Below are 16,736 nucleotides of genomic sequence, written 5' to 3' on the forward strand. Positions count from 1 at the left end.
CAAACAAAAAAACCAAACTCACTGTTATTACTCAGAGTGACCCCACTGGGTTTCAAAGGCAGTAAATCTTTATGGAAGTAGATTGACCCATGTTCCTTCCATAGAGCAAGCAACCTGCTGGTTAGCAGTCAAATGCCTTAGGCACTGTGCCACCAGAGCTCCTTGAATATAAATAGTCAAGAATTCTGCTCCTTAGGTGGGTGCTGGAAATGAGAAGACTGTCTTCCTAGACAGAGGCCCAGAGCACAGCCCTTTGTCCAGGAGCAACATCTAGCCTAGGGGTAGGCTGGAGGCCAGTTGGCAGGGTTCTACTCTCTAAACTCCCCCATATCCCTGTTAAGTTAGTTCCCGACTTGCTTGAAAGCAGAAAGTTGTTTAGGTCCTCTGAGCAGAAAACTTACTTTGGGAGGTAGGAACTAATTTTAAGGTGTCCTAGATCCACACGCACTAGCAGTATAACACAGCAGTTAGGAGCAGGAGCTCTAGAGCCAAACAGGCTTGGGTGTGAATTCTGGCTCTGCCTCTTCCTAGAATTTGTTTGTATTTTAGCAAGTTATTTCACCTCTCTAAACCTTGGTTTCTACCTCTGAAAAATGGACACTATGATAAGACCTGGTTATCAGATATTGTGAGGTTTACATGAGATGATGCACGTAAGGCAAATAGCATGGCCTCTGATGGCCTCTGACACAGAGTAAGCACTTAGCTGATAAGCTTTTGTTCTTTTTACCTCTGAACATTTCCTTCTGAGAACAGCAATCAAGTACTATTTCTCTGACATCCCTGTTAAAATGAATATATGCTTCCAGGATTACATATTTGCACACATAAAAAAATTAACAAAAAGATGTTAAACAGAGAGCAGGTAAATTATGATGGAGGGTGGGGGGCTGGGGTGGGGAGAGATCTGGGGTTTGGGGATTGGCAAGACTCAGACAATGGGCCTAGATGAGACATTGTAATGAAAAGTCCTAGGCTGTATAAAGACATTCAGCACAGATGGAATGTAGGGTCTTCCAAAGAGGGGAGGTGGAAGATCTAGTTGCTACTTCCTGGTTTTGCCTTCTAGGACCTGCCCAATGGGAAGAATCAGTTCATTACATCTTTAGCTTGATAAAAATCTACTTACCAGACAACCATGTCTTATTTTCATTCTCTCAGTCTTTTAACTCTAAATAACTAAACTAACTCACTGCCGTGGAGTCGGATCCGACTCACAGCAACACCTCCTTGGGTTTCTGAGGCGGTATCACTACATAAGTAGATTGCCTGGTCTTCCTTCCGAGGAGTGGCTGGTGGGTTTGAACTGCCAGCTTTCTGGTTAGCAGTCAAAATGTCTTAGGCACAACACTACCAGAGTAACAACATTAAAAATTATAGTTTACAAAGTGCCTCCTATTTACCATAAATGGTTATATATATTAAATTAAGTATATAAAATGCCAGCTATTTATAGACAGCAAAGCTGAAGCTCAAAGAGGTTACAAAACTCATTCTGGGTCACACAGCTAGTTGGTTTAAGAGCTAGGGCCAGAACCAGGTTTGTCTGACTTCAAAGCCACTCTATAATGGCCAGATTCTTGGCACCTAAATGCAAAATAATTTCTGCCCGTCTTGGCTGATAATCAACATGAGAAGTCAACCTTTAGGGGAATCACAGTCAGGTCTTTTGTTTTTTTGGGGCTTGCTTAGAGAAGGGGAAAAATGTTCTTAAAAAGGATTCTAGCTTATAGGCATTTAAAATAGTCCGAATTACCCCCTCCTGCTTTTCTTCTGCTACATCTTCCTCTTCAAATTTTGTAAAGTTATATGAGTAAAAAAGGTGGTTTTCAACACACCTTGTTATTGCAAAAAACAAAACAAAACAAAACAAAAACAAAAACAAAAAAACAAAACAAAAAAACCCCACAAACAAAACCTGAATGCAATCTTAAAAAATATTAGTATCAGTTTTAAATTACATTGGTATATTCAGCACTTCTATCACCTTTAGTTTAGCTGTAGAGAGGTGACTTGGATGAACTGATTGAGGTTATACTAAGGCAGTTGAAAGACAGTAATTACAAAATGTACGACTTCAATAGTCTGCCTCATCCTCAACATTGAAAACATGAAATATTCAGTCTTTTCATCCCCACCTTTGAGTCAATACATAATACAACATACTTTTGTGATAACATCATTCTAGAAAAATTGTGTGTAAATTAAATCACATTTTCCCACTGAAATAAAAACAGCAGAGAAATGTTCTGTTTATTTCTAACTGATCTTCAATTGGCATTGATTTCTAGAACATATTTACAGTACCTAAAAACCAAATGTTTCTCTATACCCTAGTAGTATACAAATTGTAAATAGACAATTATACTAGATCTATTTAAAGGAACCTTTTAGTTTAGGAAGAGTGTTTTTGTAATGTAATCACACTGTAAAAGATCTGTTTTGAAGATTTGGTCTTTAATATTGTATTTTCTCCATGTAGATAAACTTTACCGCTTTTCAAGTTGTGGATTCTGAGCAGCAAGGTCAAGGGTTAAAGATGAAGGAGCCCGAGTCCCTCTTCTATCATCGTGTACTGTCTTGGATGGAGAATGACAAGATACTCCTTCTACTTTTATTCATGTCAGCCTCCTGGAAGAGTGAGACATCCTCAGTGTGTTCTTTCTAGGAAACATTGTGTGGACCTAACAAGTTTTTCCCTTTTTACCCTTCCTCCCAGGGATTGAAGGAGGCCTGGTGGTGCAGTGGTTAAAGCATTCGACTAGTAACCAAAATGTTGGTGGTTTGAACTTACCAGCCACTCCATGGGAGAAAGATGTGGCAGTCTGCTTCTGTAAAGATTACAGCTTTGGGAACCCTAATAGGGCAATCCAATAAGTGGCACTGGGTTTGGTTTTTGGTTTCTTCAGGGATTGGGAGTGGGGAGGGGTTGCACTTTACCAGAGACTTTTGGTAGGAAGGACAATTTATGGAGTATTCCCAAATTCTTCCAGGAGACTTGGGAATAGATCAAAGCTTGAAAGCCAGTGCCCAGACCCTGTGATGCAAACTGGATGCATTATTACAATCTGAAGTAACTTGCCGGGTGTGCAGGAGTTGGTCCCATTGGTAATCTGTGTCTTGGTAGTGTTGAATGATAAAATTAGACAACCTGTTTCATAGGCACCACAAGAACCTACTTATCATTGATGTTCCAATGGGTTTTCCCAGGTGCTTTACATTAATCTTTCAAAATTCTGACCTAAAAACATGATTTCAAAATACACACACTGAACAGAGGCTTGTGAGTTTAGGAGGCAACTGGATTCAGACTCACTGTGACTACGAAGGCTTGACTTGGCCCAAGTAATATAAGAACAACTCTTCAAAGGCAATGTGCTCTTATATTTATTTCATTAAAAAAACTCTTGCCAATTCTGCCTAACGTGTATCATTGGAGAGTAGGGATACAAAGGGACAAGTCCTTCCATGACCAGCTTGGACTGATCAACATCCCTATTTGGAGAATGAATGTCTTCTGTGCCTGTAAGGTCTTTATGAGATTCAGAAGAAGAACACATTAGTGAGTTATGACTTAAGTACCAAAGGGTCTATTTTTTTTTTTTTTAACTAAAAAAGTACAAACAGCTGTACCTCTGTCAAACTGCCCATGAAAATGGAGAGCCTGGTGAGAAGTGAGATGACAAAGGCTGTGCATGTCCATGTGTAATGCAAGACTTGAGGGTGGGGGATGTGTACTCTGTGTACTTTTCCTAATAAAATTGCACTTGAGCCCTTGACGTTTTATATATTCAGGCTGGAAGAAGATGAAATACTGTTTCATTGGGAATCTGACATTATTCATTGTAATGGGAACAGTTGACTAGCTTCTTTTTTATCTTGGAAGCAAAGTGATATCATCTATGGAGCTTCATTCTGACTTCATCTTATCAGGGACTAAACCATTTCGTTCTCTCTTTGCTTTTGCCCAGTCTTATTTCCTTGGCGCCACTCACATTTATCCTTGAAGTGGTATGGGCCCAATCCAAATCCAAGGTTCCATCAAACCAAACAGCCAGGAAAGTGAACCTGAATGCTAAAGTGAATGATGAGCTCTTTGAAGTGGCAAAGGAAAAACTGGTCTTCCTCGACATCCTGAAGTCAGTCTTCAAATGACTTTCATTGTTCCTTTCAGTGACTTTAGAGGCCACATTCAATCCCAAATTCAGTAGCTATTTTTTTCAGGGATCTTGGTATGAGACTTCTGCAGCTGCCCAGTTTTCCTAGACCCATTTACTTGAGAGAGACTGATGCCCACCAAAGCCACCATTAGACACTGCAGGCCAGTAAACTAATGTACACTAACCACACCTTTCCGGGGTTGGTTACCAGCTCATGGCACACCATGAATCACTAATTACCTGGCAGCAATAAATGCTAGATGACAGAGTGCCTTGTGCTATACAGAAAGAGAAAAGACTCACCATATAAACCACAAAGGAACTTTAAACTAAATGAAATTTTAATAAAACGGCATTTTGTATTGAAGTTCAGGTGAACTTGAGTTGGATAGTTACAACTGCCACATGTGCTTTAAAAAAATTATTCTGAATAGTATTTCAAATACAGTGCTATACAGTGTGTCTATAATTCACTCTCAGGTGAAACATAGCATTACCCTCATCAATGGCAGTCTGTCAAGAGGATGCTTATAACGCTTTTACTCTTCACTGAAGGCTTTTAGGAATTAAAAAAATAAAATGCACATGTTGAACATCGAAAATTGTATCTCACTTCTTCCTCATCCTATATCATTCTCATTCTTTATTTTTAATTTCTTGATGCCTGTTCTCATCCCATGTCCGCTCTATTTTTAATTTTTTGATGTCTGTCTTAGGCAAGGTTTCCTAGAGGAGCAAAACCAGCAAAGGATATATATATATTTATGTGTGTGTGTGCATGTGCAGTTGGTAGGTGCCACTGAGTCAGCTCCAACTCATAGTAACTCTATGTACAACAGAATGAAACACTGCCCAGTCCTGTGCTAACTTCACAATACTTGCTGTGCTTGAGCCCATCATTGCAGCCACTTTGTCAGTCCATCTCATTTGAGGGTCTTCCCCTCTTAGATGACCCTCTACTCTACCAAGCATGATATCCTTCTCTGGGATCTAATTGATCTCTTCTGACAACATGATCAAAGTAGGTGAGATGAAGTCTGGCCATTCCTGCTTCCAAGGAGCATTCTGGTTGCGTTTCCTCCAGGAAAGATTTGTTGGTTCTTCTAGCAGTCCAGGGTATTTTCAGTATTCTTCGGCAACACCACAATTCAAAGGTATTAACTCTTCTTCAGTTTTCCTTATTCATTGTCCAGCTTTCACACCCATAGGAGGCTATTGAAAATACAACGGCTTGGATTCCAAACCAAACCAAACTCACTGCCATCGAGTTGATTCTGACTCACAGCGACCCCCATTGGGTTTTCAAGGCTGTAAATCTTTACGGAAGTAGATCGCCCCATCTTCTGTCCGCAGAGTGGTGGGTTTGAACCACTGAACTTAGGTGCACCTTAGTGTTCAAAGTCACACCTTTGATCCTTAATACTTTAAAGAGGTCTTTTGCAGCAGATATGTCCAGTGCGATACGTTTGATTTCTTGACTGTTGCTTCCATGGTTGTTGATTGTGAATATAAGTAAATTGACAATTCTAATCATTTCTACATTTATCTGGCTGTAGCTTATTGGTCTAGTTGTGAGGATTTTTGTTTTCTTCATGTTGAGGTGTAATCTATACTGAAGACTGTAGTCTTTGTTCTTCATCAGTAAATGCTTCAAATCATCTTCACTTCCAGCAAGCAAAGTTGTATCATCTGCATATAGCAGGTTGGTAATGAGTCTCCTCTAATCCTGATGTTGTGTTCTTCATATAGTACAGCACCTCAGATGATCTGCTCAGCATACAGATTAAATAAATATGGTGAAAGGATACAACACTGAGGCACATCTTTCCTGATTTTAAACCATGCAGGATCCCCTTCTTCTGTTTGAATGACAACCTCCTGGTCTATGTACAGGTTGCTGGTGAGCACAATGAATTGTTCTGGAATTCCTATTCTTCTCAATGTTATCCATAATTTGTTATGATCCACATAGTCAATTACCTTTGCATAGTCAATAAAACACAGGTAAACATCTTTCTGGTGTTCTTTGCTTTCATCCAAGATTCATCTGACACCAGCAACAATATCTCTCATTCCACATCCTTTTCTGAATCCAGCTTGAATTTCTGGAATTTCTCTGTCAATATACTGCTGCAGCTAGTTTTGAATTATTTCCAGCAAAATTTTACTTCTGTGTGATATTAATTATTAATGGTAATGTTAGATAATTTTTACATTCTGTTGGATCATCTTTCTTTGGAATGGGCAAAATTATTAATCTCTTAAGTTACTTACCAGGGAGCTGTCTCCCAGATTTCTTGGCATAGATGACCAAGTACCTCCAGTGCTGCATCCGCTGGTTGAAACATCTCAATGGATACTCTGTCAGCTCCTGCAACCTTGTTTTTTTGCCTATGCCTTCGGTGAAGCTTAGACTTCTTCCATCAATATCAGTTGTTCTTGAGCACATGCTACCTCCTGAAATGGCTAAATGTCAACCAGTTCTTTTTGGTGCAGTAACTCTGTGCATTTCTTTCATCTTCTTTTGATGCTTCCTGAATCATTCAATATTTTGCCCATAGAATCTTTCAATATTTCAACTTGAGACTTGAATCTTTTCTTCAGTTCTTTCACCTTGAGAAATGCAGAGTGTGTTCTTTCCTTCTGGATTTCTAAATCCAGGTCTTTGCACATTTTATTATAATACTTTACTTTTTCTTCTCAAGTTGCCTTTTGCAATCTTCTGTTCAGCTTTTTCATTCCATCATTTCTTCCATTCACTTTAGCTATTCTCCATTCAAATTTCAAAATCTCTTCTGACATCCATTTTGGACTTTTCTTCCTTTCCTGTCTTTTTAATGACCTTTTGCCTTTTTCAGGTATGATGTTCTTGATGTCCTTCCACATCTCATGTGGTCTGCAATCATTGATGTTCAATGTGTCAAATCTATTCTTCAGATGGTCTCTAAACTTAGGTAGGATATAATTAAGGTCATCTTTTGGCTCTCGTGGACTTGTTTTCATTTTCTTCAACTTCAACTTGAACTTGCATATGAGCAATTGACAGTCTTTTCCACAATCCGCTCCTGGCCTTTTTTTTGACCGATGATATTCAGCTTCTGCATTGCCTCATTCCATAGATGTAGTGAATGAGATTCCTGTATATTCCATCTGGTGAGATCCATATGTATAGTTGGTGTTTATGTCATTGAAAAAGGTATTTGCAATGAATAAGTTGTTGATCCTGCAAAATTCTGTCACGTGATGTCCAGCATCATATCTATCACCAAGACCATGTTTTCCAAATACCAATGATTCTTCTTTGTTTCCAATTTTTGCATTCCAATCACCAGCAATTATTAATAAATCTTGATTGTATGTTTGATCAATTTCAGACTGCAGAAGCTGCTAAAAATCTTCAATTTCTTCACTTTTGGGTTTAGTGTTTGGTGCATACATTTGAATAATAGTAGTATTAACTGGTTTTCTTTGTAGGCATATGGATATTATTATCCTATCACAGACTGCATTGTACTTCAGGATAGATCCTGAAATATTCTTTTTGACAATGAATGTGAGGCCATTCCTTTTCAATTTGTTATTCTTGGCATAGTAGATTATGTAAATTATCTGATTCGAAATGGCCAATACCAGTCCACTTCAGCTCCCTGATACCTAATGATACTGATTTTTATGCGTTCCATTTCATTTTTGACAACTTCCAATTTTCCTTGATTCATAGTTTGTACATTCCCCATTCTGATTATTAATGGGTGTCTGCAGCTCTTTCTTCCCATTTGACTCATGCCCCATCAGCAAATGAAGGTCCTGAAAGCTTTACTCCATCCATGTCATTAAGGTTGACTCTACTTTGAGAAAGCAGCTCTTCCCCAGTCATATTTTGAGTGACTTCCAAGCTGTGAGGTTCATCTTTTGTAACTATATCACATAATATCTCACTGCTTTTCATAAAGTTTTCCAGTAATATATCCAGCAATGTTTTATTGCTATTCATAAGGTGGCCAGGTTTTTCAGAAGTGGATGGCCCTATCCTTCTTCTCAGTCTGTCTTAGTCTGGAAGCTTCACTGATACCTGTCCACCAGGGGTGACACTGCTGATATTTGAAATACTGGTAGCATAGGTTTCAGCCTCACTGCAACACACAAGCCACCACAATATGACAGACTGAGAGACAAGTGGCAGATATGGAGATATATATGTATGTATGTGTATATATGTATATGTTGTTTGTTGTTATTTGCCATCGAGTCAGCCCCGACTCATAGCGACCCCTCCTTGGGTTTCTGAGGCAGTATCACTACGGAAGCAGGATTGCCCAACCTTCCTTCCAAGGAGTGGCTGGTGGGTTTGAACCGCCAGCCTTCTGGTTAGCAGTCAAGTGCCTTAGGCACTATGCTACCAGAGCTCCTATATATGTATATACATATACACATATACATAAGGAGCTCTGGTGGCATAGTGTCTAAGGCATTTGACTCCTAACTAGAAGGCTGGTGGTTCAAACCCACCAGCCATTCCTCAGAACGAAGATTGGGCAATCTACTTCTATAGTGATACCACCTTGGAAACCCAAGGACGAGTTGCTATGAGTTGTATCTGACTTGATGGTAATGGTTTATATACATATATATGGAGAGTAAGAGCAAGAGCAAGAGCAACAGTGAGAGAGAGAGAGAGAGAGAGAGAGAGAGAAAACTTTACTGTGGATAACATTGTGAAGAATGTGAATTCCAGAACACTTAACTGTGCTCATGTGGAACTTGTACAGAGACCAAGAGGCAGTTCAAACAGAATAAGGGGATAATGCATGATTTAAAATCAGAAAAGATGTGTATCAGGGTTGCAACCTTTCACCATAATTATTCAATCAGTATGCTAAGCAAATAATCTGAGCAGCTGGAGTATATGAAGAACACAGCATCAGGACTGGAGGAAGACTCATTAACAACTTGTGATATGCAGATGACACAACTTTGCTTGCTAAAAGTGATGAGGTGCTATGGCACTTACATATGAAGCTCAAAGACTATAGCCTTAAGTATGGATTACACCTCAACATAAAAAAAACAAAAATCCTCACAACTGGACCAATAAGTACATCTTGTTTGTCTAGTGCTGTTGTATCAGAAATACCACAAGTGGAAGGCTTTAACAAATGGAAATTTATTCCCTTATAGTTTAGAAGGGTACAAGTCCAAATTCAGAGTGCTGGCTCTAGGGGCTGGGTGAAGGTCTTTTGATCTTGGGCTTCAGCTCTGCCTCTTATTGAAGACCCACTGGAGCAGGAAGCATCTCCTAATTCAGGCAGTTGTTGGCCACTAAAGCTGATGAACACAAGGTTGGCAGGTAAAATGGCACAATCCCATGATCAGTAGGCAACATAGAAAGCCACTGGTTTAAGTCCATGAACAGTACCAAATTGGCAGGCAGGGCAGCAGGCCACTGGTTGCAGACCAGGAACTAGAGATGAAGATTTGTTAAAATGCAGGATCCAGATGTGCCAAAAAGGTAGAGACCTTCCTCAAAGCTTCTCCATATATACTAGAAGCAGGCTACACCTTGAAGGCAACTACTTAGCTGCTCACAGCAGATCATACTATGGAAGTGATCACAGTCTCGTCATAGTGAATAACTATATCTAGCTGCCAAGCACTCAAAACCACAGGCCAGAGAAGTTGACACAACCTTAACTAACACAAAGCAACACTATGATAAATGGAGAAAATATTGAAGTTTTCCAGGATTACATTTTTCTTGGATTCACAATCAATGCCCAAGGAAGCAGCAGTCAAGAAATCAAATGATGTATTACATTAGGCAAATCTGCTACAAAGGACCACTTTAAAGTTTTAAAAATGTAAAGATGTCACCTTGAGGACTAAAGTATACCTGACCCAAACCATGGTATTTTCAGTCACCTCATATGTATGTGAAATCTGGACTGAAGTGTTGATGCTTTTGAGTTGTGGTGTTGGCAAAGAATAGTGAAAGTATCATGGGCTGCAAGAAGGAACAAATATGTCTTGGAACAAGTACATCCACAAAGCTCCTTAGAAGTGAGGATAGTGAGACTTCATCTCACATACTTTGGACATATTATTAGGAAGGACCAGTCCCTGAAGAAGGACATTATGCTTGATAAAGTAGATGGTCAGTTGTAAAAGAGGAAGACCTTCAATGAGGTGGACTGACACAGTGGCTAAACAATGTTCTCAAACACAGCAATGATTATGAGGATGGTGCAGGATGGGGCAGTGTTTTGTTCAGTTGTGCATAGGGTCACTATGAGTTGGAACTGACGCAATCGCACCTAACAACAACCACAACAGAGAGATTTATTTCAAGGAAATGGCTCACACAGTTGTGGAGGTTGGCAATTCCCACATTCATTGGTCTGGGGTGAGGCTGGAGGCTTCTCCTAAGTCACGTAGTTGTAGGGGTTGATGAACCCACAGGAGCAGGTCAGATGGCAGACTGTTGTCTCACATCCCAAGAACAAGAGGTCAGAAGATGATGAGTTGGATGCTGGATTTAGAGAGAGTGAGTTTTGCCAGAACATCCGTATATACTGGATGCAGACCATACTCCCAAAGAAACTTCCCTTTCAAATGATTGGCTGCTCATATCAGATCACAAAATGGAGAATAATTACACAGTATCTACTAAACCACTGAAAATCATGGCCCAGCCAAGTAGACACATAACCTTAACCATCTCAGTGCCCTACATCTCTTTCTTACTTTGCTGCCTTAAACTTCCTCCATTTCTTCAATCTCTTGTCATGGTTTATTTTTAAAATCTTATTAAAATGCCATTATTTTCTTATGCCTTTTGGGAGAAAATATGTTTAACTTCCCTATTGTTGTGGTTAGTTGTCACTGAGTCATTTTTAAATAATAGCAACCCATCTATGGGAACAGATAGTACTTTTGTATAGGGTTTTCAAGGCCTCGACTTTTTGAAAGCAGATCAATATGCCTGTCTTTCAAGGTGCTTCTGGGTGGATTTGAACCACCAGCCTTTTGACTAGTAGTGCAGCACTTAAATCCTTTGCACCACCCAGAGCTCCAGTTACCCTACAGACACCTAAACTCCTTATTTTGATTAATAGTACCCACTTACCTAAATCTAAAACCTGGGAGTCCTCCTAAACACCACTACGCCTCTCATCCCCACTTCATCCGATTATTTTTTATTCTCCTTTTCATTGTATTCTCTCTCTCTCTTTTTTTTTTTTTAAATATTTCCAATTCATCCTCCTCCTTTTGATCTCTATCTGTCCTAGTTAAGCCTTCATCCCTGGCCTGTCTCTCAGGACAATTTTCTCTCTTCCCACACAAGGCTGTCCTCTTTCTACCTCTTTACATGCTGCCATCTTAAGCAAATCACCCCCCAATTAACCTTTACTTGTTTTCTATGACTCGTAAGTAGAGTCTAAACTTACTCCCTTTGCATACAGGACCCTCCAAAACCAAGTCCCTGTCTCTCTCTTTATGGCTTCATCTCCATTACCCACTGTGGCCATAATGAATTACCTCCTTGGCTCCACAACTACATTAACCCTTCCCCTGCTAGGAATGCCCATCTCTCAACATCTTCTTGGTAAATTATTTCATATCTTTCAGTGCCCATCTCCAGCATGCCTTCTCTATGATGCCTCTGCTGATTAACCCTTCCTCCATGCATTCATGGTGGCTTCTTTCTATCTCTGTTATAGCACTGCTCATATAGTGAAAATTACTTGTTACCCATTGTTCCTCTACTAATCTGTGCCCGTTATGGACAAGAGACCTTGTTGTAGTCTTTTTATAGTCTTAGTGCCTGACACATAGTAGGAATGGTTACTAAGTAAATGAATTAATTATTGTATGAATGGAGCACCTGGCTTAAAAACCAGCACCTGGAGGGACAGAGAGAAAGATGGATAGATGTGTGATAAAACAAGTTCAGTAAAAGGTGAATCCAGATGATAGGTGTTCATTGTAAATTTTTTTCAACTTTTCCATATGTTTGAAAGCCTTCACAATAAAATGTTGGGAGGAAAAAACATTACTCAAACCTTAGTAATTAAAACAATTCTCAATATTCTATCAGTGGCCCATGTGACCCACACAGAGACCCCACTGTAAGATCATATTTTAGATCCAAAGAGATCTCCCTTAATCTTTTGGATCTCTTGGTAGCCTCCCATTAAAAACCAAAGAAACCTGATTCTGCTGGAGAGAAAGGGCTCCTCACTACCCTACTGCATTAACCAAGACTCTCTCATTACTTCCATACAACAACCTCTTCTCTTTTGAAATCCATGTTTCTGCTTATTCCACATCTCTGTAGATAAAAATTTGTGATTTGACTCAACTATTTTACCCTCTTTTCCCAGAGAACACTCTGGGGTTTTCCAAGTACACATGAAGGTTGCTCACAGACCACTTCACGTATAAAGCCTGCCTTGAGGGCCAAAGTCTATCAGGTGTCTTCTTCTGAGCTCCCTTAGCATCTGCTCCACATAATACATTTCACTGTCTCTCTTTTTTTTTTTTTTTTCCTTTTTAATTATCTGTCTTGTAAGACTATGAACTTATAAATGTATTTTAAATTCCCATAGTGCCCACCAGAGGCTGGCCACAGTAAATATTCAATGGCTAGCTGTTGATTAAGTAACCAAATGGTTTCAGGTGTTTAAAAGCACTCACTATCTGATACTGGAAAGCTAAAGAAAGCACAAAACAAGTTGGAGCAGACATACTGATTATACTTTAAATCTAATTTTGATAAAGAGAGTGATTCTCCTAAATGAGTCAAGGGCTTTAGAATAATAATTCTAAGATTAATCATACTTTGTAGGGTTAACAATTTCCTAAAAGCTCCCTATTTTATTGAGAAAGTTGATAAAACTGTTTACTTAAATCCTGACTCTACTACTATTTGTAATTTGCACAAGTTACTAACCATCTCGGTGTCTTAGTTTCCTCATCAGTAATACCAACCATCACAGGGTTGTTAGGATCATATACAATAATATATATAAATATGAGACACATAAGATAATGTATGATGTTAGTTGCTGTCAGGTAGATTCAACTCATGGTGACCTTAAGTGTGTAGAGTATAACTGCTTCATAGGTTTTTAATGCTGTGATCTTTTGGAAGCAGATCATAAGCCTGTCTTCCGAGGGATCTCCAGGTGAGTTCAAACAACCGACCTTTCAGGTTGAAGTTAACCATTTGCGCCACCCAGAGACTATGTCTTTCTCTCTCTCGATATATATATTGACAGAGATCCTAACATAAAGCTAGACTTCCAGAATGAAAAACATTCTGAGATGAAAAAGAAGTAGATAGCCTTAGAGCTACAGATATTGCAAATTAAAGTTCTGTTTATAAATTTATAAATTAATGTAGGATGGGAATATTCTTCTGTGAAACACTAAATTATACCTACAATAAGCATATCGAGTTGAGGATCATATGTTTAAAAAAAAAAAAAAACAACAGACCAGTTGTAAATGTGAGGTCCTCTGCATCCTGACATACAAGATGACCACTCTTCCAAACATTAAATTCCTATGGACACAGTTTTCAATAGTGGATATGACTTTAAAAAAAAAAAAAAATCCCTCAAACTGGCTAAATCTGATCAAAAAGAAAACATCCTTTTTCTTAATAGGTTTAGAGTGTATAGTTTTCACTTGAAAATTATTAACAAATTATTTGGTTATATATTCATGATAGCTCCTTAATTTTGCTTTGTTTTTTTTAAGTAGAACCTTATCACTGCGTTTGTTACATAACTTAAACATGTGGTTTCAGATATTGTTCATGTACAGGTACTTGATCATGCCTCTATTGCCATACGAGAGGGCAGTCTGAATTTCCTGACTGCCATATTTTTCTCTACTTCTCCATAGCCTCATAATGCCTTTCATGTAGTAGGCATTCAGAAACTACAAATGTATGCCTACATTAATAAACAGAGTACATTTATTTAGGTGAAGGATAAAAAAATTCAGCATTTTGGCTGACATCCACTATTAATATAGAAATTTCCCAATACCCAAGGAAGAAAATACACAGAGAAAAAGGAAAAGTTGTCCTCCTTTATAAACAGTTACAGAATAATCTTTTCCTACTTTTATACAATGAAAAATTAGCATTTGAAACACTAATAGTTTCAAACATATGATTTCATTATATATATAACAAGCATGAATTTTATTTTCATGTTGGTAGTGGTCCATTGTCATATCCAAAGAGAAAGAGAAGTTTTTGCTTTTAAGAGTGGTTCCTTAGGAATCATCCATCAATTCTAGCACAAGTTAAACATAGAACACTTGGATGAATGGACTTTAGAAATTATACACTTCAATCTCTCTTTTTATAGTTAAGTAAACTTAGCTCCAAAAACTTAACACAAGCATATAGTCAAATTAGTGAGTTAGGAAGAAATATACATTTCCTGATTACTAGATTACACACTTCCTACTATACCACGCAGCTTTCACAAATGTTCTAAACAAATTATACTACAAGTGGGTATATGGGCCTCTTTAAACACTTTTGGGAGTGTCCAGGTGGTACAAGCAGTTAACATTAAGCTGCTAACTGAAAGGGTGGAGTTTTAAGTTCCCCCAGAGGTGACCTACTTCTGAAAAATCATCCACTGAAAACCCTTTAGAATACAGTTCTTCTCTGACACAGGTGGGGTAACCATGAGTCGGAGTCAGCTTGATAGCAACTGTCTTTTTTATTACCCTAATGACTTGTATAGGAGCTCTGGTAGTGTAGTGCCTAAGGAACTTGACTGCTAACCAGAAGGCTGGCGGTTCAAACCCACCAGCCACTCCTCGGAAGGAAGGTTGGGCAATCCTACTTCCGTAGTGATACTGCCTTGGAAACCCAAGGAGGGGTCGCTATGAGTCGAGGCCGACTCGACAGCAAATAACAACAACAACAATGACTTGTGTGGGGGTGTCACCAGATACTACAGCTATGTTTGTGCCCCTTCTCCATGGAAACTCACCTTCAGTATTGGAAATGGGGGTACTGTCACATTTGCTTTCACACTGCTGCATCGATGGAGGCCGAACAGTTTCTGGACAGTCACTAGATGCCTGTCCTGTGTAGGAGAGACATTGCACAGTCCGCATTTGCTGTCCAAGGCCGCACTGAGCAGAACACTAAATCCAAAGACACAGGAAGAAATGAATATTGATCTCAACAATTTGCAGGATGTGAAAAAGATACACACACATTTTAAACTACATACATTTTAAACACTACTCACATTACTTTTTTAAGCTCATATGTCATTCATCTTCACGTGTATGATTAAATCATTCTACTATAGAATTATAACACAAGTAAACATCTTTCTGGTATTCTTTAGCAAAAGAATACCAGAAAGATGTTTACTTGTGTTTTATCGACTATGAAAAAGCATTAAACTGTGTGGATCATAACAAATTATGGATGACAGTGAGAAGAATGAGGATTCCAGAACACTTAATCATGCTCAAAAGGAATCTGTACATAGACCAGAAGGCTGTCGTTCAAATAGAACAAGGCGATACCGAATGGTTTAAAATCAGGAAGAGTGTGTGTCAGGGTTGGAGCCTTTCACCATACTTATTTTGTCTGTATGCTAAGCAAATAATCCAAGAAGGTGGACTATATAAAGAAGAACATGGTGTCAGGATTGGAGGAAGACTCATTAACAACCTGCAGTGTTCAAATGATACAACCTTCTTGCTGAAAGTGAAGATGACTTGAAGCACCTACTGATGAAGATCAAAGATTAAAATCTTCAGCATGGATTATCCCCCAACATAAAGAAAATAAAAATCCTCAGAACTGAATCAATAAGTAGCATCATGATAAACAGAGAAAAGACTGAAGTTGTCAAAGATTTTATATTACTTGGATCTACAATCAACACCAATGTAAGGAGCAGTCAAGAAATCAGACATTGGAGCAATCAATCATGGGAAAACAGAAGGGCAGTGTTCACACAGGGAGATAGGTTGGGGTGCAGGAGTACATAGCACGGAAGGACATGGGGAAGAGGTAACTACAGGGAGGAAGTGGGAAGAGAGTTGTTACATTATGGGGAACTGCAGTCAATGTCATGAAACAAAATGTGTATGACATGCTGTATGAAAAATGAGTTTTCTTTGTAAACTTTCACCCAAATCACAATAAAATTTTTTTTTTAAAAAAAGAAATCAGACATTATATTGCATTAGGCAAATCTGTTGCAAAAGACCTCTTTAAAGTGCTGAAGAGCAAAGATGTCTCTTTGAAGTCTAAGATGCACCTAACCCAAGCCGTGGTATTTTCAAAAGCCTCATATGCATGTGAATAAGGAAGACCAAAGAAGAGTTGATGCTTTTGAGTTGTGGTGTTGGCCAAGAATACTGAAAGTGCCATGGACCGCCAGAAGAATGAACAAATCTATCTTGGAAAAGTGCAGCTAGACTGCTCCTTGGAAGCAAGAATGGCCAGACTTCATCTGATTTACTTTGGTCATGTTGTCAGAAGGGACCATTCCCTGGAGAAGGATATCATGCTTGGTAAAG

General features: G+C 38.8%; 1 protein-coding gene across 1 annotated transcript in view; it reads right to left on the reverse strand.

The window, feature by feature from the left end:
• Positions 1 to 16,736, reverse strand: part of ADAMTS6 (ADAM metallopeptidase with thrombospondin type 1 motif 6) — a 461,116-nt gene that overhangs the window by 3,113 nt on the left and 441,267 nt on the right. Inside the window, exon 23 of the mRNA XM_007952853.2 lies at positions 15,182 to 15,338. Within this exon, the coding sequence (XP_007951044.1) occupies positions 15,182 to 15,338 (157 nt within the window). The remainder of the gene's footprint in view (positions 1 to 15,181; positions 15,339 to 16,736) is intronic.

Source organism: Orycteropus afer, unplaced genomic scaffold (assembly GCF_000298275.1).
Source record: "Orycteropus afer afer isolate SDZICR_OR568_19922 unplaced genomic scaffold, OryAfe1.0 scaffold00362, whole genome shotgun sequence".
Classification (NCBI taxonomy): Eukaryota; Metazoa; Chordata; class Mammalia; order Tubulidentata; family Orycteropodidae; genus Orycteropus; species Orycteropus afer.